We start from the raw sequence: 27,737 nt of genomic DNA, 5'->3' as shown, positions 1-27,737 counted from the left end.
GCTACTTTAGCAAGTTTGTCTGCATCAGTGTAGGCCTGACAAGATTGCCAGTCCTTTGATATTTAACCATTAGTTTCTACTTAGTGTAGTTGAGGAGACTGGCAACAATTAGCTCCTTGCAGAGTCCTGTGAAGTGATAAGAGCCTGAAGAGGAAATCTGGTCATCAGAGAGGAGACAACTATAAGATCTCAAAGATGTGTAATGATAGTATTAATATTTCAGAAGGCTGTCTAGTTGACTGTGCTGGCAAGAAATAACACAAGCATCATGTAATTCAGATTACCTATATAGAAAACGTAATCTTTGCTGTTGATTACACTTTTCTAAAACCTGTTGTTTCATAGAGTACTTGAGCAACTGCATTGGTGCTCTAAGGGAGAAGATTAATTTTGAGTTTTGCAGGTGTGCTGGCAGTCTGCTATCTTCTATTGCTTAGAAACAGTACCGTTTTCTCAAAGTATCTGTTGCTCTTGAATTTGGAAATTACTAAGATGGTGTCAGAAAGACAGTCTACAGCTGCTGACTCTTCCAAGAGATGATCTAATTAGTGCTGTGATCAAAATTGGGATAATTTAAATAGTGGAAAGCCCAAGATTGCAGCAAACATTTTAAACACCTGCCTTTGGGTTTTGTTTTTGGTTTTGGTTTTTTTTTTCCTTTGCTATGCCCTCTCCAGACAGGAATTGTAACAGTGAGGATCAATCATTATAGTTCTGAAAAGCCTTATCATGCATGGTGTTTCCTCTCTTCAGATGGAGGAAATTTACTCATGAGTGCAGGCAGATGTAGGAGGGGACTTCAGTAAATTCTTTCTGTTGGTCATCCATGACCTCTTTTGCTTAGTTTAACAGGCGCCATCACTGCAGGCGCTGTGGCAGGCTGGTGTGCAGCACTTGCTCCACCAAGAAAATGGCAGTAGAAGCTTGCAGAGAAAATCTGTCTCGTGTATGTGATCAGTGCTATAGCTACTGCAACAGAGAACATCTGCCTGACTTGGTACAAGACACAAGCATGTAAGTCCTTCCATTCTATTTCTCCTCAATTTCATGTACACAGCAAAGTACTTGAATGGAATGAGAGAGAAATAAGCATTTGGGTTTATCCAGATAATGTAACAACATCAGTTTTTTGGCCTCCAGCTGTTGGGATTTTCAGGCTTGATAGGTGTGGGGATGTTCCTTATGCCTCAGTTTACTTTTCACATTAGAAGGAGCACTGGAGAGCCAGGCCACAAAGTCATTAATTCTTTAAGCATCGATTGATCATTAAACCTAAGAATTTAATGCTTTGATGCAAAACTTATTCAGCACAAACTACTACAGTGTGACAAAGTTTCTTGCAGTTTACTTGGCTCCTGGATGAATATCACATGTTGACTAGCTCTGCTGAACATATCAGTGTTTCAATGTTACTCCATAATCCTTTCATTACAACTCCTTGAACCCTTGGGGATTCAAAAGCAAGTTCATGATTAGATAGGCTTTGAAACTGTCCTTAATAAAGGGAACAGCTGTGATGACAAATTTTCATGATGTGGTTGCTTAAAGCTGAGAATTGGACTGAAATCTGTTGTGTGTATGTTAGGCCAGCTGGTGAAGAGTGCAGCTGAAAAGAGTGAGTTTTACACTCTGACCCTGTCAAGCCTGCTGATAGCAGTATTGGCTATGGCAGTATCAGCAGGCTTGTTAGGAAAAGAGGAATACTGTGCATATCTGAAAAGGAACCTCTGAAAAAACAAGCAGTCACCTCTAGCTAAACCAGTTTGCGTCAGAATGGTTGCTTACACTGCCAGATTAGGTCAGCAGAGCCTAGCAGTGAGCTTGCATGCCATCTGTCATGTTTTAATTGCTTAAGTGTCTGGGGTTTTTTTAATACTCACCCTATTTGTATATCAAAACCAACTGAATCTTAAGGACAGAGACCTGGATGCCAGAAACTTCGTTTTAATTCTGACGTATTTTGATACCGGCCAGTTCTTGTTCTCAGTGTCTGCTTTTTTATGATGTGTGCAACAGTCCTATTCCTACAGAAGGTTTTAAGAACTAATTACTTAGTGTAGTTGAAATACAACAATGCAGAGGCAGGATCTTAGATTTCCAGACAGTTGCAGGTAGGGCAAGACAATGGGTCGGATAGATTTTTACAAGACAGTGTTCCGAAAAGGCTAGCCATATTGATCTCCTTTTAAAAACTGTTTTCCCCAGTGTGCTGGAGTAGGCATGATGTTTTTTTCTGTCATTTTATTACAGCAGAAAAGAAGATCAGGACCAAGTGGAAGGTAAGGAATGGAGCAATGTTAAACTTCAGTTTTTTTAAAGTGCCTGATTAGCAGCAGAGTTAGAGACAGGAAGCTGATACATCTAGTTGCAGCTGAAGGCTGATGGAAACTTCAGTTACAAAATACCACTGATGGTTTTTGCATGTGCAGGCTGAAATTGAGCATTCCAAACTTCTGTGAATAGGAATTGAGATTTAGGAGAGATGTCTGAGCCAATATTGAATGTACTGGATGGGGATTAAAGGAAGGAACTGAAAAACAACAGTTGGAGAATGCACTTTGCATACTAGAAACAGTGAGAAGCTGTGGTCTGAGTAAGAATTAATTAGCCCAGTACAGAGCTGTGGTGAGTGATCCTCTTTTTACAAACCGTGGTAGTACAATTCTGAATACCACTGCAGTGTGATGTGGTGTTTGATATCCTGTGCTGGCTGGGGGTAGCACAGTATGAGGCCCCTCTCATGGGTCTGGTTGTGTCCTGAGTTCCGTCTCTTTTGCTGGTTGTGTGAATATGGACTAGTAATTTCTCTTCAGTGACTCAATTTCCACATCTAATATCATAACACTTCAGGAATAATAATACAATTCAGTTGAATTTTTCTTCTCTCTGTCGTTTTTCCTCAGAAGGTATTTACTATTTGTTGCTTAATCTGGTGTTTGAGGTGATTCTGCAAAATTTTTCGACACTGACGTGAAATTCTAGCAGACCAAAACATAGTTATTTGAAGTGCTTATAGCAGTAATGTGAAACATGGTGCAAAATTTGCATTTGTGCTACAAAACAAATGAGAATATTTTTCCTTACTTGTCCCTTTTTAAGTATGATGGCCTATTTGAGCATTTTTTGTGTGTGTTGACAGAAGTTTGCTTTACTACTACCTTTGTTACAAGACTGAAGCAGCTGAAATGCAGTTTCTGAGCTGCTGCTTCTGGTTAGATCTTTCTCTTTGCCTCCAGCATTGCTACACATCACTGGGCCCATATGATTCATTCAGTAGGAGTTAATAAGAACAGTACGGAAATCCTCAGATTTAAGAGGGAAAGTGTTTTATTCTGCTTTTCTAACTTATCTGATGAGACTGTGAAGAAGGCTCAAATGTTTTCAAGCCTGGTTTATTCTAATTATTCCAGTTTCCACTTAGAAATAGTGGTTTTAGTTTTGTGGGGTTTTTTGTTTGGTTTTTTTTTTTTTAAATTCACCCTACAGGTTTAGAGTTACTCAACACTCTAACAGTCCTTTTGTGAAATCTAGAACACTGAATTTTGAGACTTTTTTTTTTTTAATTTTAAGTTTTTCCAGGGAGAAGAGGAAGTTGATCAGGAGAAAGAGTAGCAAATTAGCGTTATTCTCCATTTCTTAGCATTGTGAGATTGGAGATTGTTTTTCTGCCAGGAACGACAATCATGAACTTGAGCATCAGAAGGCTGCACTCAGATGACAGACAGTATTTGATTTGTAGCTATTCTGTATTACTAATTTCAAAACAGAAATTTCCTTTATCTGAAGGAATGAAAAAGACTTTTCATAGAAATGACACTTCTTGAATAATTTGATCAAAACTCCCAATTTTCTGCAGTACTATTTTGTATGAAAACTTAACATAAGGAGTTAGCTTGCCTTCTCATAATCTTTTGTCTTAAAGCCTGCTGTACTGTAACCGTGAGAGTAAGTTTAGGTACAGTTTGGCAGCCTGCTGAGAAATGGAAATGTTTCTGTAATCTGTGTGCTGGACATGCGATACTGGCAGGAAGTGGTACAATGAGATGATTACAGATGACTCTTTTACAAGAGATTTAAGAATACTCTGCATTATGTGTCCTTAGCCAGGTTTGTTGCTTCTTGTACAATGATTCTACCTGGTGTTTTCTTTTTGGCTGCAGAAACTTCTAATAATGAATATTCCACAGTGGTGCGGATACCCAAGGCAACTGAGCTTGAATGGATTTTTTCCTTGAATGAAGAGGAGAATGAACTTGTACGCAGTGAATTTTATTACGAACAGGTGAGGTCTGGAGAAAGAGTCCAATATAAGCAGTTCCCTGGAGAACTACCTCAATACCCGTGTTTGTCTGTCTTTTCTTGAATTATCAGGCTCCCAGCTCTTCCTTGTGTATTGCCATTCTTAGCCTGCACAGTGACAGCATAGTGTGTGGCCACCAACTGATCGAGCACTGCTGCAAGTTGTCCCAAGGGCTCACTAATCCTGAGGTGGATGCCGGTCTCCTTATGGACATCATGAAGCAATTGCTCTTCAGTGCCAAAATGATGTTTGTAAAAGCTGGAAGGAGCCAGGATCTAGCTCTCTGTGACAGGTGATTTACCAGCTGTTCACTAGTATGTATGGAGGTATTGTCAAGACCATTATCCTTTTTTACTGGGGAGTGGAGGGTGGGAGGGTTGTTTTGTGATTGTACTGTGGACATTTTAAACAAGAAGAGAAGTTCGTAATGTAAGAATAATGTAAGAGTTCAAATAGTAGAAATTCAAGTAATATGACTGCGTAATAATTACTGAAAAAATTCTCAGAGTAGGGAGAAATAATTCACAAAGACTGAGGTAAATCTTCTACTTCTGATATTGTGTATCTGCTTTCAATCTATATGTCAATACAGCATTTTAAACTTGCACTTCCTGAGAATGAGCATTTTACACTTTTCTCAAATTTTGTCCTACAGAGCTTGAGGTGGCAGGTGTAATATATATAAATTTCACACGTACTATTTGGATTTGGTAACATATAGCTGGGGTCTGCAGTCAGTGTCTGTTGGTGTTCCACTGAACGTGGAAAAAAACACAATAAAAAATAATCTGAATAGGAAAGTATGATGGATAGAGAAACCTGATATACTGGTGGTTAGGAAAGAGTTGTCTTTGTCATAAAGTTCTTTAAGTGTATGATAATAGTGAAAGTGTATGTATTTGTTTAACCTCTTTGTTTTCTCCTAGCTACATCAGCAAAGTGGATGTGTTGAATATTTTGGTTGCCGCTGCCTACCGTCCAATACCATCTTTGGATCAGATTCTTCTCCCTGCAGCAGTAACGAGATTAAGAAATCGGCTTCTGGAAGCAGAGTACTATCAACTAGCTATAGAGGTAATGACAATGGAGGGATGTCAATGTTAAAAATGCTTTTGTTTTTCTCCCTCCTGAGTTCAGATGGATGTGATGTGTGAAATGGACAATATTTAAACAGTTACAAACTGGGATTAAGTTTTTAAATAAGAAATCATTTTCTGAACACTGGGAAAAAAATTTCTGAGAAGGAAAAGTCCTTCTACTGTGGAGCAGGCTGCTGAAGGGAAGGGTAGGGGCCTTGTTTAAAATTGGAATGGACTAACTGCAAGGAAGTCATTAAATGGAGAAATCTTCCATCCAGTAGAACGGCTGAGACATCCTTTGTGGCAGGACTTTATCTGAGGCTTGTATGTTTGATTTTCATTTGTCTGTAATGCCACAGCAGATACTAGTAAGGCACCTTTCCCAAGTATTTATTTGGAAATCAGCAATGTGGCAAACCTATCTAGCAGAGCTCATCTGGTGTTGTTTATATTCTGTCCTCCTCCTGCTCACAGGATTTTGTAAGCCTCTGTTTATGGCATTGCAGTTTGTTAGGAAAAGGATTATGATACTACAAACAGATTTAGGAGCTTTAAGGGGTAATAAACAGCAGGAATAGGTGACCTATTTGAATAAAAATGGTTCATGTTTAAAGGCAGCTGGTCTACTAAAGAAAATCAGAGATAAATTTGATCAGCAAATTTATGAGAAAACAAGTTGTGGCAGTTCATGAAGCATCTTCTGTTGCTCTTTTCTTTTTTTTTTTTTTTTTTTTAAAAGGACAAACCTGGTGAATTCTACTCTAAAAATCATTTGCTTTACAAGAAAAGCAGATGTGAAAATGTCATGAGTTGTAAAACTGCTGAACTGAAACTTCCCAGATACGTAGTTGCTTAAACTTGTACAATAAAAAAATTCTACATTTTGAGATCATGGGTGTTGTGGTAGGTGGTATTTTGTGCCAGTAATCCAGAAATAATCAGCATCTCTTTGTTTTGTTTTGCGGGTTTTGTTTGTTTTAATGGGAAATGTGCTTTAGAAGGTGAAAGGTCACAATCATAGACTGTGTGATAAGCCGGTTTTCCTGTTTTCTGTACTGGGACTGTGTTGCAGTATTAACAAATGATTTTTAATTTAGGTTTCTACAAAATCTGGGTTGGATCCAGGTGGAGCATGGCATGCCTGGGGCATGGCTTGCCTTAAAGCTGGAAATTTAAGTTCAGCAAGAGAGAAGTTTAACCGATGTTTAAAGCCACCTATGGATCTAAACCAGCTGAACCATGGTTCAAGGCTAGTCCAGGATGTGATACAGTACCTGGAGTCCACAGTGAAGCCCATACTCATTGTGGTAAGAATCTTCTGTTCTGTCTGCTCTGAAGGGCTATAGCAAAGTCAAGTATTGATGTTTTAAAACACACCTTATGGCAATGCATGTTACAGTATCAGGTGTTAGGTTTCTTTCCTTCTTTTGTCATGATTGCATATTGCAGCCTCAATATTGTTGAGAAATTTGTTAGTTGCTTTCTCACAATGAATTGGTGGCTGACAACCAGATCATAGGATTTTACAGAAATTTGGGGTATACTCAGTGGAGGGGAAAGAAGCTGTACTGGTTAACATGTTATTACTACAGTCTGAGGAAACTAAATTCAATCCCAGCAACATTGTGATGCTGCGGTAATGCCCTGTTTCTACTGAAATTCTGATAACTTGGCAAGAACTCAAAGGAGAATTTACAAATACCGTTCCACTCTTCTTTCCTTGTCAAAAAGCACTGTTACATGGTTTGGGATTAGCTCTGGAAGTTCTGGTTAGGTACCAAAGAATGACTTTTAGTAACTTTCTAGTAACTGTGGAATCATAATGATGAAAGACCTCTTAGTAGTATGTATTTTAGGAGAATAAAAAAGCCTGTTTGAACTAGGTTATTGGAGTAGCTGTTGGCAGTGGAATTGTGTTTAAATAAACAAGCTTCCTGTCCATCCCTGGAAACAGCTGTGCCAGCTACAGCAACAGTCAGCACCTCTGTTGATAGGAGCGTTTCAATCTAGTGTTTATAAAAAAAGCATTACTGAAGTGTCACCCCTGTAAAGCAATATCTGTTTTAAAAATAACAGAAGAGCTTCAGGACTGGGTGACAAGATCTAATTGAAAAAAAAGTTTTCCTCTTAGTCATTAACTATCATTGATTGTGTTTTAACGGCAGGATGATGATTACTTTGCCACATTGAGGGAACTTGAAGCAACACTGAGAACAAGAAGTCTGTCTCTGGAGATGATGTGTGAGGGGAAGATTCAACACAACAGCTACTATCAAGAGTGCTTGTTCTATTTACATAGTTATGGCACTAATCTGGCAATAATAAGCTTTTATATGAGGCACGACTGTATGAGAGAAGCACTGCTTCACTTGTTAAATAAGGTGAGTAGTCTGATTTGCCATCACCTAAAAGAAACTTGAGAAGTAGTTAAGAGGACTTCAAGGCCAGTCTAAGATGGTAATGACCATCATGCAGCATTCTGGGTGTTTTTCTGCACGGGAGTTTTCTGAGGTCCTAAATGGTGTTATGAACTATCCAGTGACTGACAAGAATTCAGTGACATGAAAAAATAACTTTGATCTTTACATCTTGTGTTTAATCTCTCTTTCCCATTGTGTTGAAACAATGGCTTCTGGAGAGTAGAAAAGTGCTTTCCCCCCTGCCCAGTACTTCATCTTTTTTCTACAAAGCTGAAAATCTGTGACTGTTGTTACACAATTCAGAAGAGTCAAGGAATATTTTGAATTCCAACATGCTGATAACGGTAGACACTTTTACTCTGTAACACAGTGGCTCTGTCTCTTGGTATTGTGTGTTTAATCAGACGCCCACATTTGCACTTCTGTAACTGTTAGGAATATAAGGGAATACAGGATCATGTCCTAGAGGACAGAAATCTAGGGAAACAAAAAAATGGTTTCCAGTTCTGCCTTAAGAAAACTGCATAATGTAGGAGGGCTTGAGAATGTCTGAGTGAAACAGTTCTGTTGGTGCTAAATTACAATTAAACCCAGAAATTATTCCAACAAGGCTCTCACTAATTCATTGAGGGTGCTTCTTAGGAGGTGTGGAGGAGATGTGAATCCATTACATCTCACCAGCTTGAAAGCTGTAAGTGGCCGGAGGGGTGTTTTCTTTTCTTTTTCAAGTTTCTGTGCTTGTGCTTGATTTTCTGATTATTTATTTATTTATTATTATTATTATTATTATTATTATTAAAAATAATTCTTATTGAGAATGTACAACTTGAGACACCAAATTCCATTATCTTCAGTCTGCTTATGAGCTTATTAATAGATAATTAAGTTGTCTTATCAGCTCTGCTTTCTCATTATATCATTATCCATTCTAAGCTCATATACTCATCTGCATATTAAACGTGTCCTTTATATCAGTTTAAACTTGCCTTTAAAGAAAAATTGCATGTTTTTGCAATGTTGGTGGAAAAAATTGCACTAGTTAAGTAGCAGACATTGAAAATGCTCTAGACACACAATTTGATACGGTATTTTGGACAAGGAGACTGGTAGTGATCATGCAAACTAGAGAGGAAGGTTTGTTACCTTAAAGCTGTAAGGTACGAGGATTCTAATGAAACATTTTGCAGTTGCTTGCTTGGAAACATTTTATGTGTACAGGTTTTGTAGCTTGTATCTTACTGTGAGATTTAACAAATAAAAAAAAAAAAAATCCATATAATGATTCCTAGTTTTTACTTTCATTAAAAAATAATCCAGCCACCAAGCCAGGAAACATGAAATTACTACTCTACCCTTAATTGGTTTAGTGGTGGACTTGGTAGTGTTAGGTTAATGGTTGGACTGGATGATCTTAAAGGTCTTTTCCAACCTAAACGATTTTATGATTCTGTGTCTTTAAAACATTTATGCAGGCCATGCTGTCACACATGCTTCTTTCCATAGTAACATTAATATGTAAGGCTGCGTTTGCGAGACCATAGTCAGGAGGTTAAGGGAAGTATATATCCCCCTCAGCTCACTACTTGTGAGGTTTCATCTGAACTCCTGTGCCCAGTTTTGGGTTCCCTAGTACAAGATAGACGTTGTCAAAGCGGAGCAAGTCTAGTGGAAGGCCACCAAAGTGATTAGGGGCCTGAAGCGCATGATATATGATGAGTGACAGAGCTAGGTTTTTTCCAGCCTGAAGAAGAGAAGGCAAAAGGAGATCTATGTGCTGTTTTCAGCTACCAAGTGGGTGATTATAGGGAAGATAGAGCCAGGCTTATCTCGTATGTGCACAGTAAAAGGGGAAGAGACACCGGACACAATTTGGAGCAAGGGAAATTCCAGCTGGATATAAGGAAAAGTTTGTTGGGTTTTTTGTTTGTTTTTTTTTCCAGTGTCATGTTTAGACATGGGATCTGGAGCCCAGAGGGGCTGTTGAATTGCCCTACTTGGTTATGCTCAGAACTTGACTAGACAGGACCAGATCAGCGTGACCTAAATTGGAAGCTATTCTTTGAGTGGAGGTTTGAACTAAATGCCCTCCAGAGATCCCTTCCAGCCTAAATTATTTATTAATTTTATGATCTCAGTCACTTAATACTCATTTATGTTGTATAAGGAAAATCAGCAAGCCACAACGGCTTATCTTCAAGCTATGTTTCTGATGTTTGCATAGGAATCCCCATCAGAAGTGTTCATTGAAGGGATCTTCATTCCAAGTTATGAAAGCGGAAAACTGCGTATGTTGGAGAACTTGCTGGAAAACATTGATCCAGGATTGGACAGTTGGGGAGCCTACTTGATTGCAGCCTGCAAATACTTGCAGAGGAAGAACTACTACCATATTCTGTATGAGCTGCAACAATTCATGAAGGTAAAGATGAGGGTCAGTGCCATATCTTTCAGTGAAATGTTGAATACTGTCAGACTTTTGGTTATTTCCTTTCGTGTAAATCTGTGTGGTGGACAAGTATATTTTTGCTTCTTTCCAGTCCTAAAAAACAGGAAGGCCTGAGCCTGACTGAAGCTGACCTGCTATGCATTTGTCATGGATCTGGTGGATTACAGTAGATTTACTACTCCTTTAAAGAAAATAGATCATTACCTGCTTTATATGAGCACTTTAGTGAAGACAAGGATTAGTGAAGGTAGTGTACTTTGGTCCATCTTAGTGTTCAGTGTATTTCTTCTAGGATCATGTTCGTGCTGCCATGACCTGCATTAGATTTTTCACTCATGGAGCAAAGTCTTACACTGAACTGGGAGGCAGACAGACGTGGCTTCTAAATATCAAGGACCATCTCAAAGTCTACCTGCAGGAGGTCTCAAGAAGTTCAGGAAGGAAAAAAATGGCATTCACTTTTCGGAAGAAAATGTCTGCTACAGATGTGTCAAGGTATTTATAAACAAGAAGCTAAGTTATAAGAAAGGGGAAATTCAGGCTTTTTTTTTTTTTTTTTTTTTTTAAAAAACCCAGTGGTTGTGTTTAAGTTGGCTTTAGCTAGCTGTGCCTGACCCAAATCTGACTTTTATGTATTTGCAAGTATAGGATTCCCATTACCTTTTCCCCCCAACAACCCAACGCAGGAGATGAGCAACTGTTTCTACTAAAAGTATCAGTCTATGTTTCATGTACCTTCCTTTAAAAAAATAAACAAAACCCCTACAGTGCATAGACAGCTATATATCGATCCACAAGTTTTCTTGCTTTTAGTCTTCCTTTCCACAAAGCAAGCAGCTTTGTGGTGCTTAGCTGCCTACTGTGGTTAACTCGCAACATTCAACTGTATAGAAGTTATAGGTGCCAAACATAACTGGATCCCTGTATTCAAAAGCTGAAGTGTAAATTTAGCCAGATCTCTCTTGTACTTGGGCTTTTATATCTTGGTTTTTGTAGGGGCTTTTTTCTTTCTTTTTTTTTTTTTTTGAGGCTAGACTCTTAACTTAAAGGTGGGGGGGGAGTGTGTGTGATGAGGTGGAAAAGAGGGAGCAGATATTTATTTGGGATCCAGATTCTGTGGCTCACTTCTTTGAAATAATGTGAACAAGTGCTCACCTTCAGCTTGTGATGCATGTTGAGTGCACAGATCAGAAAAGTATCTCATTGCGGCAGATTTGGCTACACAAAGTCAAAAAGTAACCAAAATAATTATTGGTTGGAAATACGTCTTATTTTGAAATGTGTTCAAGTGGTAAGTTCACACAAATAATAATTGACACCTTCTCTATTTCAAAATAAAGTGAGATTTTTTTTTTTCTCCCCCTATCTAGGCACATCAATACAGTTGATCTGCAGATGGAAGTAACAAAGTTCCTGCATCGGTGTGAGAGCTCGGGAACCTCTCAAATGACAGGTTCCTCCTTGCCCACACTCTTTGGAAACAATAACATGAAAATGGATGTTGCTTGCAAGGTACTTATTGCTATTTCAAACACTATTTATCATCAACAATACTGTTGACATATAGGTTGAAACATTTGATGGTTGGAGCAGCCTCTGGTACTTTTTATGGGCAGGTTATTTGTGCATGTATGCAACCTACCGTTCATGAAAAATTCATGTTTTTCCTCAAAGTAGCAGAGAACACCTGAGAACCTGGAGCTCCTCTCCTCAAAGTTCAAACTTTCAGAGGCAGAGGATCCCAAATCCAAATAGTAATGTGCCTTCTGACTATACATCCTATTGTGTTTTGAAGCAAGGCAAATACTGCTATTATTCTAACCCTTCTTAATTTCAGCTCAGCTCCATCTGTGACTTGCCCGATGTCCCACAGGGAATCAGTATGTGACAATAGACCCCATATTTGCTCTATTTGTTGGGGTGGTGCTGTTTTCTCTTAAGTAATGCATGATCTTCCAGCCTCCGGGCAAAATCTGGGAGTGCATTATTATTAAACTCTGTGTAATTAAAAAGGAACATGCATGCTCAAACTTGTTTATGCCTCTCTTTTCAGGTCATGTTGGAAGGCAAAAACATTGAGGAGGGGTTTGGGATTGCGTTTAGAGTCCTTCAGGTGTGGAAAAACTTGATATAACAAGCACTGTTGTTACGAAAGAAACTCCCGCAAGCAGCAGTTGTTTAAGCAAAAGACTTTTTTGCAAAATGTCTTTTAATCCCCAAAAAGGAAAACCTCTTGCAAGAAAAGTCACTAGTTCAAGTCTTAAATGTCTGTGTATTTGGAGGAACATTGGTAAGGAAATGAAGGTGCTGCTTCAGTGGGACACTTCTGAACTAATTGGCTCCTACAAAGGAATTAAGTGCAGCTTTTTCCTTTGCTGTGTACCTTGTTCAGTCACTTAACTCTGGCAAACCGCAATCACAGATGTGAGTAGAGAGCTCTGACTTGGTAGCTCTCTGCAGTTCATGATAGTCATGCAAAGACACAGTGAGTAAGTAAGGCCAGGGCTATCTTTCTGTACTATTCTCCTGTCTGGGAGAGCAAAACTAGTTAACTGGAAACTCTCTGGGGACCTTGCCTTCCTCATGTCTGGGTAGAAGTTGAGGTGCTTATCAGTCAGCATAGCACATGAGCCTCCAAACTCTTCTGTGTGTTTCTCATCCATATATTGGGAGCTGCTAAAAGATACTGCTTCAAGCAGTACAGTTTGCAGTTGCCTCCTGTCTCAGTCAGAGGGCCACTTCTGGACAGAGGTGGCACACTGAAATAGTTTGTGGATATGGCAGGCCCTGCTCCTTCTTTCAGGTCAGGATGTACAAGGCAGAATAGCTGTTTGTATTGAGATGGAAAGCCTTAGAAAAATAGCACTTCTTAGCAGCAGCAGCAGTCACTACCCCCCAGTAAAAATGGAGCAGTAAGTCCGGCTGCCTAGCATCACTTCTGTTTCCTTCCTTTTTCTTCTTTTCTTGCCTTATTCATGGCAGGATCAGTCTGCAGCTTTTATCATCTCTTCCTTCATATGGGAGGTGTACGATGGTCAGTTGCGTCCTGTTTCTGGGGGTACACAAAGGGTGGCTACTGGTGGGGTCGCTAGAGGAATATAGAGGGAGCTCACAAAGTGAGGGAGAGGTGGGTAGGAACCTAGGAAAGATCTTTTGCCAGAAGAATAAAACTGATTTTTTTGCCACCCCTGAAAAGGAGGCAGTAACAGTGCTCTTGTTCATGAGCAAAACTGAGTTTTACCAGTCTGATTATAGGAAAACTTTAAGCCAGCCCTGAGCAGTAATGAGGCCCCTAAAACAGCTTTGACGTTTTGCAGCATGGTGTGATATTTTGTCCTTAGAAGAGATGGTCTCAGTTGTATAGAATCCCTGTGAGAAAACCTGCTGAGAACATTTAACATGTTGCTCTGATGTTCCAACTACCTCTAGGACTTCCAGCTGGAGGCTACAGAAGTGTACAGCAAAGTGGCCAAGCAGCTGGTGAAGCAGCAGAAGTACAGTGAGATCCGACAGCTCCTCAAGTGTGTCAATGAATCTGGAGTTGCAGCAAAAAATGATGGGGATAACATTATCCTAAACTGTCTAAATGAGTTCAAGAACATTCCTGCTGAGGTAATTCTGTCCTGCATTGTGTCCCTTCTGAAGTAAAATGGGTATATACAATACAGGCTACAGGGAAACCATCCTGTGGTGCCTGTGCTGCTCTTTTAGTGAGTCCTTCATATCTTCTGGCTCTGTACTACATGCATTGTTTAAAGGGAGTGTGTGGTTTGCCTTATGCAAGCTACTCTGAGAGGAAACGGTAAGTAGCTGTAGCATGCTTCTACATTGCACTTCCCAAATAAGTACCCATGGTGGGGAGAGAACCTTTGCTTCACAGGATCCTGCCAAATGCTCCTGATTGGGGTGGGAGGTGTTCCCTTCAGTGAGGCTTCCCTGGCTAACACAGAGTATGTGTGGAGGCAGAAACCTCCTGCCTACCACAGTGTCTTTCCTTCCTTCACTGGGATGGAAGATGCCCTCTGTGAAGTTCTACTGATAAGGCTAGGGGATGCAGTTCACCCCTTGGGTCAGGGTGGGCCACGAGGGCCAATTCCTGCTGGGGTGCAAAGAACAAAGTCATTTCATGCAACGTGATCCATGTCCGTGGGGGATTTGCAGGCTCGTAGTATTCTCTAGGGATACCCCACAGACCTGGCAGGCTGGAGAAGCTGTGGTAAAGGGAAGAGTTGGGCTTTGTATTTTCTACAAAGCAGCCCTCGCAGTTGGGACAATGTAACCATCTAGCTGTCATCTCAACAGCCCGTCCTCTATGCAGGGATTTGGTCCCTGATGGGGTAATGGGGTAAAGGTTTTCAAACTGTAGTCACTCTAAATGTGAACATCTTTTCCCTTCTTTGGATACAGGATCTCGATAATCTGATTCAGGATATGGACAGCGATGAAAACAAGGTAAGTAAAAGTACAGTAGAGGAACTCCTTTAGCAAGAGCTGAACAGGCCAGTGGTGGTCTGCAGACTACACGCTCTCTTTCACCATCTTCTCTCTGATACTCATTCAAGCCAAGGTTTTGAAGGCCACTTCCTAGATTATAGAAATCACAGTGAATTCCTCAAGGCTGTGGTGTTTGTAACTGTAGAGCTTGACATGAAGGTACTGATTGATGTTATCCGTATTCGTTCCTTGACAGTCCTCAGAGTGAGGGCTAGGCATTTGTTATAGTGGGAGGAAAAGTATTTCAGAGGGACACATTGGTGGGTTTGTTGGTTTTGTTATCCAACTTTTCACATAGGTGCATGTAAGTTTATAATAATGGCAGACAGCTAATGAGGATTGATGTACCTCCAAGATGACCATTTCAGTTTATTGTTTCAGGATTATACTATTTCTATTGTGATTGAGAGTTAAATGATAAAACTTCTGCAATTATGATACACTTCTTTTCTTAGAGGAAGAGAGGCCTAAACTACTTGGTTTCTTTGTTAGCTTTCATACCAGCTGGCCTAGCCACTAGAGTGTCGCAGATAAATATGTGAACTGTAGATGCATGTTTATAGATGAAGAGGCTATGGCTCAGCGTTTGTGGATTGTTGTAGATCCTGAGTGGCATAGCTGGGAATAAAATCTTAGGATTTGTGACTGTCGTCTGTCCTGCTCCAACTGACAAACTCACTGTTTGTATGTAGATTGAAAAATGGGCTTTTCATTCTGCCTTTATGTAAGATTGTCGTGGTTTAACCCCAGCCAGCAACTAAGCACCACACAGGTGCTCACTCACTTCCCCTGCCCCTGGGATGGGGAAGAGAATTGGAAGAGTAAGAGTGAGAAAAACCCCTGGGTTGAGATAAGAACAGTTTAATAATTGAAATAAAGTAAAATAGTAGTAGTAATAACAACAATATAATAATAACAGTAATAAAAATATACAAAGCAAGTAATGCACAATGCAATTGCTCACCACCCGCCGACCGATACCCAGACAGTTCCCGAGCAGCGATCGCTGCCCCCCGGCCAACTCGCCGCAGCTTATATACTGAGCATGATGTCATGAGGTATGGAATAGCCCTTTGGTCAGTTTGGATCAACTATTCTGGCTGTGCCCCCTCCCAGCTTCTTGTGCACCTGGCAGAGCATGGGAAGCTGAAAAGTCCTTGACTAGCATAAGCAGTACTTAGCAACAACTAAAAACATCAGCATGTTATCAACATTCTTCTCCTACTAAATCCAAAACACAGCACTATGCCTGCTACTAGGAAGAAAATTAACTCTATCCCAGCCGAAACCAGGTCAAAGATCTATCACTGAAAGATGTGAGCTGTTCTAGAACCAGCAACAGAAGAAAATGACTGGTTTGGACTCTTTGCTATGAGGTTATGGTAAATTAATGCACAAGATAAGATTCCTGATGCTAATTTCATGGTGAATACAGTAAAGGAGTTTCCACAAGGGGCAAACTTGATGAAGTACAGCTGTCTATCCATCTTTTACATTGGGATCTGCTCCATGCCATACTCTGCCTCATATTCTGCTGCTACTACCTTGTACAACATGCTTCTGAACTAGGTGTTTCCAGTGAATCCTTGCTTAAGCTTGTCCTCTTAGTTTACTACAGCTTTCCAACCAAGTTCTGACTGTCTCTTCTGCTTCAGATCCAGGCCTACGTGATGTGCAACAAGTTGCGTTCTGCCTATCTAGTCTCGGTGAGACAGGAGAAGACCAGAGCGGTGCAGCTAGTCCAGCATGTGCGACAGCTGGCTGAGAACAGTGGAGATGACGTTGTGAAGGCCATCTGTGCCCAATGGCTCTCAGTGCACCAGCCCAAAATGAGAAATCGGCTTCCCCAGGGCACTAGGAAATAATAAGTAAGTGACTTTCACCTTCATACGGAAGGCTTCAAGACAGCTTAAAGGCGTGTGGTTCAGCAATCTCTTGGTAAAATGGAGGTCTCTTGACTGATGTTGGTGGCAAATGGATGCTGCTAACGTGCCTCTGGTGAAAGGAAGGGAACTAAATTACAAGTGCCAGTCCTGTATTTTGACAAACAGTCACTACCTCAGGGTGTTTTTTGGCTATCTTTTTGATGGGGGGAGGGGGCAGTTTCAAACTGAACAAGCAAGTATTTAGGTGTATGGAAGAGAGCACTTCTGTTTCTGGTTTGGAGGGTTTGTTGTTGTTTTGGGGGAGGTGTTTTGGTTGATTTTTTTTTTTTTCCCGAAAGGCACTGAACTTTATTGTATGTTTTTTATTTTTAATCAGAAAACCTATATAGAGAGGACAGCAAAAATCTCATCAACTCAGTGTAGCCTAGAGTATAAAACTTTTTGTGATTACGGGTTTCCTGTAAGCTTTTTAAAGATTGGAGAGATCTTTTACAAAGACTGAAATTCAGAGGTTTTTTTAGGCCTCTATACAAACTACTGCTACTTCCCTGCCCCCCAGTACAATGTGCCCAATTTCTTTAGTTCATTTGAAAAGGCAGGAACTGATTGTTCAGGGCAGGTTTCTACTTACCAGTCACGCTGTCTGATGTGTGCCATACATACGGCACTTGGGCCCGTACTTAGATGGATGGAATTACAAAGGACGTATCCTGTAAGGGGAGTATAAAGGGAAAATAATCCTTTAAAATAGTTGAAAAATCACGTACCTCTTTCTTTGCTATGGTAATATCCAATAAATTGTTGTGATGCAGCTTTATCACTGAAAAGTTGCCAATAAACTTCCACAGTTTTTCATGGGGTATAGCAGACAGCATGGACACGGCAAGCTGTGGTAAAGTTCAACAGGTGGTCTGTATCCCTGTCACACAGGGATTTATTTGTTTCTGACCAGAATAATCTGTCCCTGTCAGGCACAACAGAACACCAGACTAAATTTTTATTAACTGGACATACTGTATAGACTATATTGACAGGCTTTGCTGTGGAAGTGTTAGGTTGACTCCATTTTATGAAAAAGCAGGAATCTTTGTGTAATGGCTGTGTTCAGGGATGCTGGAAAAAAGCAGCTGCTTCTCTGCAACCGTGACTGGGACATGAGAAACGGGCAGAAGAATGGTAGACAGTAGTAGGACCTTCAAAAAGAAACAGAACAAAGTTCCACAAGAGTTTGTGTTTGCTGTTTACATGTGTTTTGGCACAAGAGGTAGGAAAACTCATTCACATTTTTGATAAAAAGTTTAGTTGTTTCCTTCAAAAGAAACAACAGGTTTTCTGAAATGTAATGTAACTGTAAATAGTTTTAGTACATATAGTAGAAACTGTCAAGCAAGAGTTTTGCACTATCGCCAAGCTCACTGTAGTGACAGAACAGACTTCCATGGTACTGGAAAGGACTTGGTCCGTCTCCTCTAGTGTTTCGTGAGCCGTGCCCCACTGACACAAACACCTCTCTTGGAGGTGCTCTGCTCGCTAGGGCAGGGCTAAAAGTGCCTCAGAGCAAAGCAGTCAGAAATGACCACATTTAGCTTTCACAATCTCCTGACCACAGATTTGCGTTATCTCATTAGCGAGCAGTACTAATGAAAGCTGGTTTTTTTTTCTTGGCCAGACTGACCTAGCTTTCCATCAGATTACAGCAGTTAGGCTAATTGTCAAATGTGACACCACCCATGTCTTCGATCATTTCCAAATCTCTGATTATGGGGAGGAGGTTTTCCCATTTGTGGGTATCCAGATCTGCATTGCTGTAATACCTACTTTTCTGCTCGAGTTCCTTCAGCTGTATAGAGCACGGAATGGAGTTTGCCATGCAGACCAGTCAGTTCTGTACCTGCCTTTCTTCCTGACCTCTTTGCACTGTACCTGATGCACTTTATATAGTGTTAGTTGTAATTTGATGTTCTTAACCTGGAATCATAGGGATCTTTCTGTAACCAGCAGAACTGGAATTTTGATCTGGATTAACTGCCTTGTGTCACGAGTAGTGCAGTTATCAAGGGGCTTTGAATTTCTGAGCATCAAAAAGGGATCGAGTACTGCCAGTTAAAAAGAACTTCTCTATTAATGACCACGGTTTGTTTACAATGAAAAAAGAGAATAAAGTATTATGACTGTTAACGTATCTTCTGTTTGCTTTTTATCTCGGCACAGCTGGGGATCTCTTTCTAGATCTGTATTTTGCTTTTGGCTATGCTTAGCAGAGTAATTAGAAGGGGGAGAATTGTTCTGTCATGCAAAATCTCTCTCTGGCAGTGTCTTCAACATTTAGAGCAATTGGAGTACCACACCTTTAGAAGTCCTTCCAGTAGCTAGGTAGCTGGCTCGGCCTCATACACGTACTCTCACAGACCAGTAATCCTCTTCAGAGAGCTTTGCGAGTCAGTCTTAACTCTCTCTTACAAGCTTCCCTTTGAGACAGCTAAATGAGCTTTAGTTCCCTCATTTTACAGATCAGCCTCGCAGAAGGTATAAATGACTTGCCAAGGTCAAAAAGACCGGCTGTGTGCCTATGGAAACGTGTAGTTATGTGTCTTTTTAAATCTACAATCAAACTTCTTTGAGAAGAGCACTGACATAAAAGGGCAAAATATTTCTGCCTAGAGACACTCTCTGCTTTTTTTTTTAAAATGGTTTGTATTGCTCCTGAAAGCCACTTTCAAGATCAGAGACTCCCACAGAAAGCAAGCAGGGCAAGCCTGCAATGCTAGGTAGCATTGTACTGCTACGTTGTAGTTGTGGATTTGGCTTCATATTCAAGATGAAGCATAAAGAGGGAGGAAAAAAGGTAAGAGTGACAGGGAGAAGCACAAAGGGACTTTAAAATGTCACCCAAACTGAGTTCTCTACATTAGTAAGGCAGGTGCAGATAACAGCAAGTAAACCGATTCAACATTTCTGAAGGAAGATACTGTCTCCTGTTGTAAAAGGAAAATGGCTTTATTTAGTATTGCTCAGAGGTAGCACAGGACTGATCTGCATAGATAGCATCCAGGCAGAAAGAATTAATCGTAAAATTAGCATTTGTTTCCCAAAAGTGGCAGTTGGTCACAGAGGCATGTTCATATGCAACTCCAAAAACTTCCACTTTTTTTTTTTTTTTTTCAGAGGCAGAAGGTAATCCCAGCAGCCTGGGCCAGCCAAGGCCAGTAACTGCTGGGCAGACAAACGTAAGGATTTCTGTGCAAGTCTTACTTTCCTGTCCTGTAGCTAACGACCGCAATACCAAGACAGTCCTGACCTCTGCTTCAGCTATGTAGCTGTAGGTAGTTTGCTGTCATTTCAAGCTAAAGCCTCAGCTGAAGTTGTTTAACGTTTTTTAACATAGTTGAGATGTTCTTGACTGATTCTGCTCTCTTTTCTAGCTTCTAAAGTAATTTAAAGTGCAGCTGGGGGGTTTATTGTGGCAACTTTTACACCATTTTTGCTCAGTGCTTCATGGGAGAGGGGTTAATTTCTGTAATAACTTGCCTACACACAGTTGCGGCACTCCCGCAGCTTTTAACCTCCCAGTCGCCTGCACTGAGAGCTGGTTGCTTAAAAGATAGCCAACCCTCAGTTAGCTTGCTGCAATCAGTGGGCATTTGGGGCCAAGATACTTCAGTGGCTAGGGTCCAGCTTCTTACGGAGACTATAGAGAAAAATAATTGATTCCACTTAAAAATTTTACTTAATGCTTGGCACAAAAAGGCCAGCATCTGTTTCTGTGTTCTTGAGAGCATTTGTATTGCATGTAATTGCCAGAAAATCTAATATCCTAAAGTACTTTCACTCTGCCAGGTCAAATAGTAGGAACAGAAAATAACCTCATAGATCATAAGTTGAGAGTCCTACCTTTTTACTATTGCTGTTAGGAAAAAACACCCCACCTTTAAATGAAGGTAATTCTTTGTTTCTTCATAATCTAAACCTAAGACTGCACCCTCCATTTCTATTCTAAAGCCAGAGAACAATAGGGTCTCGCTGTTATGTGAAATACCAAGCAAAGGTTTCTCCCTGCATGGGTGCTCTAATTCTTCAGCTAGGCAGCAGGATCGGTTGCTTACAAATCTCAATCCTTAAGTGTAATATTCCAGAAAGTCACATTAGGTTATGTCCATAGAGCCATCATTAGGGCAGCTGAAGTATCAGTGTTGTAGTCTTGAGGTCTCTCAGCAGTGCTCTTCCCAGGAGAAGCATCGCCGGGCTCAGCCAGGTAGACTCTTGAAGTCTGCGCTGCTCAGTCCCACTGGATGCCGAGGAGCTCGCAGCTCACGCTCCAGAGCTTCTTTGCTGTCTCGTCATCCCGACCCCGTGGAGATACGTATGCTGGCTGGCAATCACTGTAAGAGGAACATTTTTTTTTATTATTTTTAAGCCAAAGATCTCCATCTGCATTAGCACACTGAAATGTCTGTGTTAAGGGAGTTGCCTTCTATCAGCTTAACTTCAAGACTAATTGAAGAAGGGTGGGAGGCTCCCCAGAAAATGAGCAAGGGTTGGTGCTAAGCCACCTTGAGAAAGCTTTCTTTCCAACAGGCTAGGGCAGAGTCTGTCCCAATTGCATTAAGAACTGGCAAGCAAGTCTAGCTCTTTCTGTTGTCTCAACTCTGAAAGAAACCTGTATACGCTCTACTGTGTACTCCTCAGTGTACATTCTCCTTAATACCACTAAAAAGGGCTATAAACATTAAGCTTCTTCAGGAGCACCTTTTCTAGCAAACGCTACAAAAAAGCCACTCAAACAGCCCTTCCTTCTAAACTATTTATCCCATCCTATTCATCCCACTATATTGCCATTGCATGAAAGGCAAATTTGTCCCAGAATAATAATACTGTAATAGCCATGTACAGTTATCCCCTTCTCTGTTAGCCTCTGAACTGTGGCTCCTTTCTTCTCAGCTCCTGCAATAAGACAGCGCTCTTGTCTGGAATAGAGATCATGTGTTCTCAGCTGTAGTGCTAGATGCTGCAGTAACGTGGGCTTTTAAGAGAACAGAAGAAATTGTATCTTGTAAGGCTTCTATCCAGCCTAGTGTTTTTAGAGCTTAAAGTGCACAGTCTCTGATGTTCCTGAAATGACTCTGATGGACTCCATCTGTCTTGCTGTGGCATCCAAATTCTTTTCTTAATGTCTGTACTTGTGCTTTATATTCTATTACCTGGAAAGTGAAAAGGATTTTAGGCTAGTCCAATGTAAATTGTGAATTACTGTTGAAGCTATTCATTTCCCACCAAGTCCAAAACTCCTTTCTTTTAAGAGTTTAAAATCCACTGAAGTTTTCTGTACTCCAACACATAAATGCTCCATTTATATCCTGGGACAGACAGTCATCCGGGAAAGATTAAGACATCTATTTATATATTCAAGTCTGACTAAGATGGTACAAACTCCCAAGTGAAGATCAGACAAAGTCATGACAAAGACTAATCTGTTGACATATCACAAGAGGAAAGTTCTGCAAAGATGCAAAGGCTCCAACAGTATCGGGGCGGAGGTGACAGATTTTCACATTCGTTTCCCAAAAACCAGTATTGTTACACTGCTCTAAGCTGACAGACACATCTGCACGAATCTGTTCAAATGGCAGTCTTCAAATCTACTATGATGACTACTTGGAACTGCTCTGGGATATAGTTTTGGTGAGGGGAAAAGGCGTGACACTGTGCAAGGTCCTGGAATAAGTCAAAGAAGTCAAGAAACAACAGGTTTTGTAGTGGGAGCTACACAGGACAGTTTGCGGGACAGAGCGATAAGCATGCCAGCAGGAGTCTCTCCCAGCTAGGGGGTCTTTCACACTAGAGAATCAAGTTATTTTGTCACATGCCAGTCCTGAAAATCTCACCTCCTAGCTCTGCAGTACCATCAGCCCTCCCAGCTCCCTGGGAGCACAGGCCCCTTCTGCTCCAGTGGCGTAAAACTACACAGAGAACCAAAGTGGTCTTCCCAGGATTGACTCAAGTGACCTCCCTAACTAAACAGCTGTACTGAAAAGTGATTTGCCCAGGTCTTGAGCAGATCAGGATTAGAGCTCTGCACATGTGACAGCCATTCCTGCACTTTGAATACGGTGATATTCCTAGCACTAAAGGATCCCCTATTGTGTGAAGTGTTGCACAGGTCAGGAATTTCTTCCAACATGCTATCCACTGCAACAGATCTGAAAGGGGTAACGCTCTAGTATTTGTCACCCTCAATCTTATCAGCCAGTCTCTTACCCAGCCCCTACTTAACGAAGAATGACAGTAAGTCTCATTTTCCCCAGCCAACAAGGTTGCCTTCCACAGTATATCACTCCATCAGCTTGCACCCACCTGAAATACTGTCCTGTCACAGAGTCTAGCTCCTCTGCTACCGCACAGTAGACACTGGTCTGAGCTCCTTCCCAAGGTGTCTTCAAGAAGAATGAGAATATCTTCCACAGCCATATCATTACAAATGAGTGCCGGACCAGCTCAGAATAGACAGAACCAGGATGGAGAGCATTTGCTGTGACTTTAGTGCCTACGGCAAAAGAAAGTAGTCCAGGACAAATCTGCATGCATCAAACTGCCTTTAAAAGAAAGGGTAATATAGTCCTTAATTCTACCTGCAGATATTCTACAACTTAAAGGAGGAGTCCAGGCACAGAAACAGAGAAGAGTGAGTGAAGTCCTCTGTAGTTACTGCTTGCTGGAGCATGCCCCGTTCCCTTCCAAACACTGCAGTCACTACATGCCTTCTGCAAAACAATGTGCTAGAGGGCCTGGGTGCTAAAACAGCAGCAGTTTCCATCAGGCTTTTGAGAACACCAGCTTCTTTTGATGTACTGATTTCCTAGAGAAGACACTACTTCTGTTTTAGTAAAATAAATACTACTTAAGTACGTAGTATGCAGTCACGTGGCTGTGACAGATGTTGTGACTTAAGAGGTACTGTCTAGTCCTATGCTTCTGTTCTACAGGCCATCAACATTTAAGGCAGCTGAGTATGTATTATTAGCTTTTCAGTTGGAGACTGCAATTGTAGTTCAGCTGCTTCTGGGTTTTTTTAGCTTCCACCCACATACCACAATTGTCTGCGTGGATGCAGCTAGTTTTTGACAAGCACCAAAGAAAAATGAGATACATTCAACTGTGCCAAGCTACTGACCTCCTCTGCCCTGTTGTTGTAAAGACAACTAGTGTTTTATGTCTCCTGTTTCCACAGACAGGGGATATTTTCTTCGTGCAAAGAGCTGTCGGTGACCCTTGCCTCAAACCATTTCATTTCTGCATAGCCAATTTCCAGACCTTTCTTCAATCCACTCTCCCCATCCATGCTGCTCAAAAGCCAAGCGAAAAAACACTCCGCTTGCCTCTGGGACTTGCCTTGCAGACGCCTCGCCAGCTCCCGGGTGAAGAGCACGTTAGCCAGTTTGCTGTGACAGTAGGCGAGGCCACGATTGTAGCTCTTCTCACCATGGAGATCATGGAAGCGGATTCGGCCTCCGTGATGAGCCAGTGAGGACACGTTCACTATGCGGGCTGGGGCAGACTGCTTCAGACGCTCCAGCAATAGGAAGGTCAAGAGAAAATGACCTAGGGGTGAGAGGAAGTGTCATCCTTCTCTGAAGGGTTCCCTTGCTGGAATTTCAAAGTACTTACACAAGACATTACTTACATGTTCTATCTTACTGCTGCCCTCATTTCAAGTCCAGGCAAAAGAAGACACTCCCCCTCCTCCCCCCTCCCCCCCCAAATCAACAGCTAAACTTTTTTGGGGCCCTTAAGTACTGCTCCTCAGCTTCAAAAAGCAGGAGCTGTCATATATTTCAAATGTCCCAGGTAACACGTACAGATACTTAAACTGGGTCCTTGATAAGCACATACATTGCATTGCATCTCCAGAACTCTTAACTCTGGCCTTCCATCCTTCTCCAAGGAGGAAGCACGAGGAAGAGAAAATCTGAAAGCAGGATTTTTGTCTGGCATTTTGCCACAGATACTGAATGCAAACATGACTGCCCTGGCCTTACCAAGATGATTGACTCCCAGGTGCATCTCAAAGCCATCAGCAGTCTTGGAGTAAGGGCATAACATGACCCCAGCATTATTAATGAGAATATGGAGTTCCTTCTCCTCTGCAAGAAAAAAGAGGCATCCTTAAACAGGGAAACAGAGACCAAGGACGAACAAGGAGGTGGCACAAGTCAGCCAGAAAAACCCACACCTGTCTGAGTTGCAGCCACGTCGCCTCAATAAAATAAGGCTAAGTCTGCTACCACAAACTAGCTCATGGCCTCTGACAAGCCCCTGCTGTAAACCACAGTACCCAACATGGTACAGAGGTATGCAGGTCAGCGATGTGGCATTTGCTAGAAGAGCAGACAGCAGACCTTGGTAAAGTATTCTCACTGAAAAGAAGGATCTAGAGACTGTACCTGCTAGAAAATTCTCAGCAAACTCCCGGATGGACTTCGTGTCAGCCAAGTCCAGCTTTTTCACAATGACTTGCTGGTTCCCTGTCTCAGCTTGGATTTCACTGGCTGCAGCTTCTGCCTTTGCTATGTCTCTGCAAGCAATAATCACCCTCGCACCTGCAAGGGGGGGGAAAGGAGGAACAGAAGGACACTGGAGCACACCGCACAATCAAGGTTATGACAAGCAGGCTGACCACGCACAGTGCTTACAAACAACACATTGTTTCTTTAGGGAATTGGCATCAGTCAGGGGAGCAGCTGGGAGGGACAAAGCCTTTCCTACTATCTTTTCAGCTCCTATCCAGCCCAAAGTTATTTTTCAGACCAGGAAAATGCACATCTGGAGTGCCTCTGTTCAGGTTCTCCCAGGTCACGAGTGTGTACCACAACACTGGTATGATAGGGTTATATCTGCCCCTATAATGGGAACGTCAAGCCAGGAGCACATGAAGATACTTGGATTCAGGCCAGAGTCATTTCTAAACAGATTTGTGAACAGGTAGTTTAATCTCCTTACCAGTTACCCAAAAGGCATTTAAACCCAATTAGCTTGAAACGTGAATAACTAAAGCACAGAGCACTGGATCTATGGCATTTCCCAGCTTCACACAAGCAGAACCCAGTGATACCAGGAACTTCCACTGTCCTCTTGAAACAGTTGCAGTGCAGAGCATTTTCATGTCACCAGACACATTTTTGGAGTTCAAGCAATGAAACCAGCTGAGAAACTGGGGACTTGCACCTAAGTGGTTACAGCCTCCGGACAAGCAACACTTGGGCTTGCCTGAAACAACTTTGGAATCCAACTCGCTTAAACGTGAGCATAAAATACTCCTCCCTTAGGTCCTGAAAAGGGACTACTGATGCACAGGCGCACACGCGTCAGCCCCACAGGGATGCCTGCTGATGAAGGCTGGCGACTTGCCTCTTCGGGCGAGGTCTCTGGCCGTCTCCTTCCCGATGCCTGTGTTGGCTCCTGTGACTATGGCCACCTTCCCCTCCAGCCTCGCGGTCGACTTACACTGTCCTCCAGCGACATACCTCCTGCAAGAGAGGGACCCGAGGACACCTTCCCTCCTTAGGGGACCCGGGTCAGGGCCGAGCCCCCAGAGCCCCAGGTTTCGCCCCAACGGTCGGGGCTGCCCGCTGCGCTCAGGGCCCCGGGGAGTCACGGGCATCGTCACCTGAAGAGGTTGATCGCGATCGTGCCGCGACCAGGCCACCGAGTCAGGTTCCCCGTTCGCCCTCCAAGCTCCCCCCCCTCCCGTGCTCTGCAAACGCGGCCGGGGACCGGCCTGAGCCCGGCCCCGCCCCGGCCCTCGCCCCGCCGCTCCGCCCTTGCGTCAAGTGGGGCCACGGCTGCCGTTGGCTGCCGCCGCCAGCTCCGGAGCCGCGGCCAACGGGCGCCGCCGCGGCACCGTGAGGAGAACGCGGGCCCCGCCCCGCGGGCGCAGCGGACGCCTCTCTCCCAGCCCCGCCGGCTCCGGGCCCCGGGACAGGCCCGGAGTAAGGTCCGGGCGGTCGCAGCCTGCGGGAGGCCACCGAGCCGCGCGCCGGTGCCAGGGCTGGGCTGAGCCCCCGGCGCGTTAGCGTTACTGAGGCGCCGGAGCTGGGCGGGCGTGAGTAACGACCCACCCCAGCGCGGGCTAGGGCTGGCGCGGAGGAATCCACGTTACTCGCGCTCCCGCCAAACAAACAGCCGGGCAGACCCGACCGCCGCGAGAGACGGCGCGCGCCCCCTCACGCCAGCCGCCGGCGCAGGCGCGAGAGGCCAGGGCCGCGCGGGGTAAGACGCACCTGATGTAGGGCGCTGCCACGAGGAAGAGGACAGGGACGGAGACGGCGGCCCCCAGCGCGGCTCCCCAGTAGCTGAGCATCACCGCCGCCCGCTCCCTGCGCACTGCCGCGGCTCAGCGGCGGCCGCCCCGGCTCCGGCCCCGCCCCGGCCCCGGCCCCGCCCCGCCGGCGGCCTGCGCAGCGTCCCCTCCGGGCGCAGGCAGCGCCGGCCCCCTGAGCCGAGCGCGGCAGCCGCCGCCGCTCCCTGTCGCCCCGGCCAGCCCAGCGGGTCCAGCTCCCTGCCGCCGGTGTGCGCCCGCTGGCAGCAGGAAGCGGGCCGGCCCTACGCCAGCGGGCTGCCGCTTTCCCCCACGCACACGAACGCACTCTGGCCTGGGCACCTCGGAACAAAAGCTGCCGCTTTAATTGCGCTTCCCGATTAATAAGCCGAGAAATACCAGAAGAGGAAGCCCAGCGGCTGTCTGGAAAGACATTCAAAATACATTTACATAAGCTCACGCCAAAGCTGATGATGTTAACCCTAGCAAAACGTACGAGATGATGCATTCGTGTACGCGAGCGCGCGTTGAGGGGCTGGGAGAAAGGCGGTGGCGGGCTCCGCGGTGCTCGCTCTCACCTTTACCGGAGCGTTTACAAACCGGACGGCCCGGGGCACCGAGCGGCGTTGCCTCCCGGCAGCCTCGCCCGGCCGTACGCGCCCCGGGAAGGGCCAGAGCCGCCGCCGCCGCCCCCCCCCACGCCCCGGGCAGATCACAGCTCCCGGCGGGCACCGCGCGCCGCCCGCCCCCGCCGCCGTCCCGCGGCGGAAGCGCCTGGCGAGGGCGGCGCAGCCCAGGGG

General features: G+C 43.5%; 2 protein-coding genes across 3 annotated transcripts in view; one reads left to right on the top strand and one right to left on the bottom strand.

Annotated features, from left to right (window-relative positions):
- Positions 1–18,807, top strand: part of ZFYVE26 (zinc finger FYVE-type containing 26) — a 52,749-nt gene extending 33,942 nt beyond the window's left edge. For both annotated transcript variants that reach the window (XM_075713398.1, XM_075713397.1), the window contains 14 exons: positions 845–1,014; positions 2,251–2,279; positions 4,161–4,282; positions 4,372–4,592; positions 5,227–5,374; positions 6,477–6,686; positions 7,545–7,760; positions 10,021–10,218; positions 10,538–10,740; positions 11,616–11,757; positions 12,299–12,358; positions 13,675–13,857; positions 14,653–14,697; positions 16,395–18,807. In XM_075713398.1, coding sequence (XP_075569513.1) covers positions 845–1,014; positions 2,251–2,279; positions 4,161–4,282; positions 4,372–4,592; positions 5,227–5,374; positions 6,477–6,686; positions 7,545–7,760; positions 10,021–10,218; positions 10,538–10,740; positions 11,616–11,757; positions 12,299–12,358; positions 13,675–13,857; positions 14,653–14,697; positions 16,395–16,604 — 2,157 coding nt within the window. In that variant the 3' untranslated portion in view covers positions 16,605–18,807. The remainder of the gene's footprint in view (positions 1–844; positions 1,015–2,250; positions 2,280–4,160; positions 4,283–4,371; positions 4,593–5,226; positions 5,375–6,476; positions 6,687–7,544; positions 7,761–10,020; positions 10,219–10,537; positions 10,741–11,615; positions 11,758–12,298; positions 12,359–13,674; positions 13,858–14,652; positions 14,698–16,394) is intronic.
- A 669-nt stretch (positions 18,808–19,476) lies between these two features.
- Positions 19,477–26,979, bottom strand: LOC104026176 (retinol dehydrogenase 12). The gene is made up of 7 exons (XM_075713402.1): positions 26,900–26,979; positions 26,028–26,146; positions 25,064–25,219; positions 24,659–24,763; positions 24,012–24,221; positions 22,977–23,166; positions 19,477–21,004 (listed from the first exon to the last, which is right to left on the bottom strand). The coding sequence occupies exons 1-7, from the start codon at positions 26,977–26,979 to the stop codon at positions 20,902–20,904; spliced, it is 963 nt and encodes a 320-aa protein (XP_075569517.1). The 3' UTR covers positions 19,477–20,901.
- Between the last annotated feature and the right edge of the window lie 758 nt (positions 26,980–27,737).

Source organism: Pelecanus crispus, chromosome 6, assembly GCF_030463565.1.
Source record: "Pelecanus crispus isolate bPelCri1 chromosome 6, bPelCri1.pri, whole genome shotgun sequence".
NCBI lineage: Eukaryota > Metazoa > Chordata > Aves > Pelecaniformes > Pelecanidae > Pelecanus > Pelecanus crispus.
This window is presented reverse-complemented; position numbering and strand designations above follow the sequence as displayed.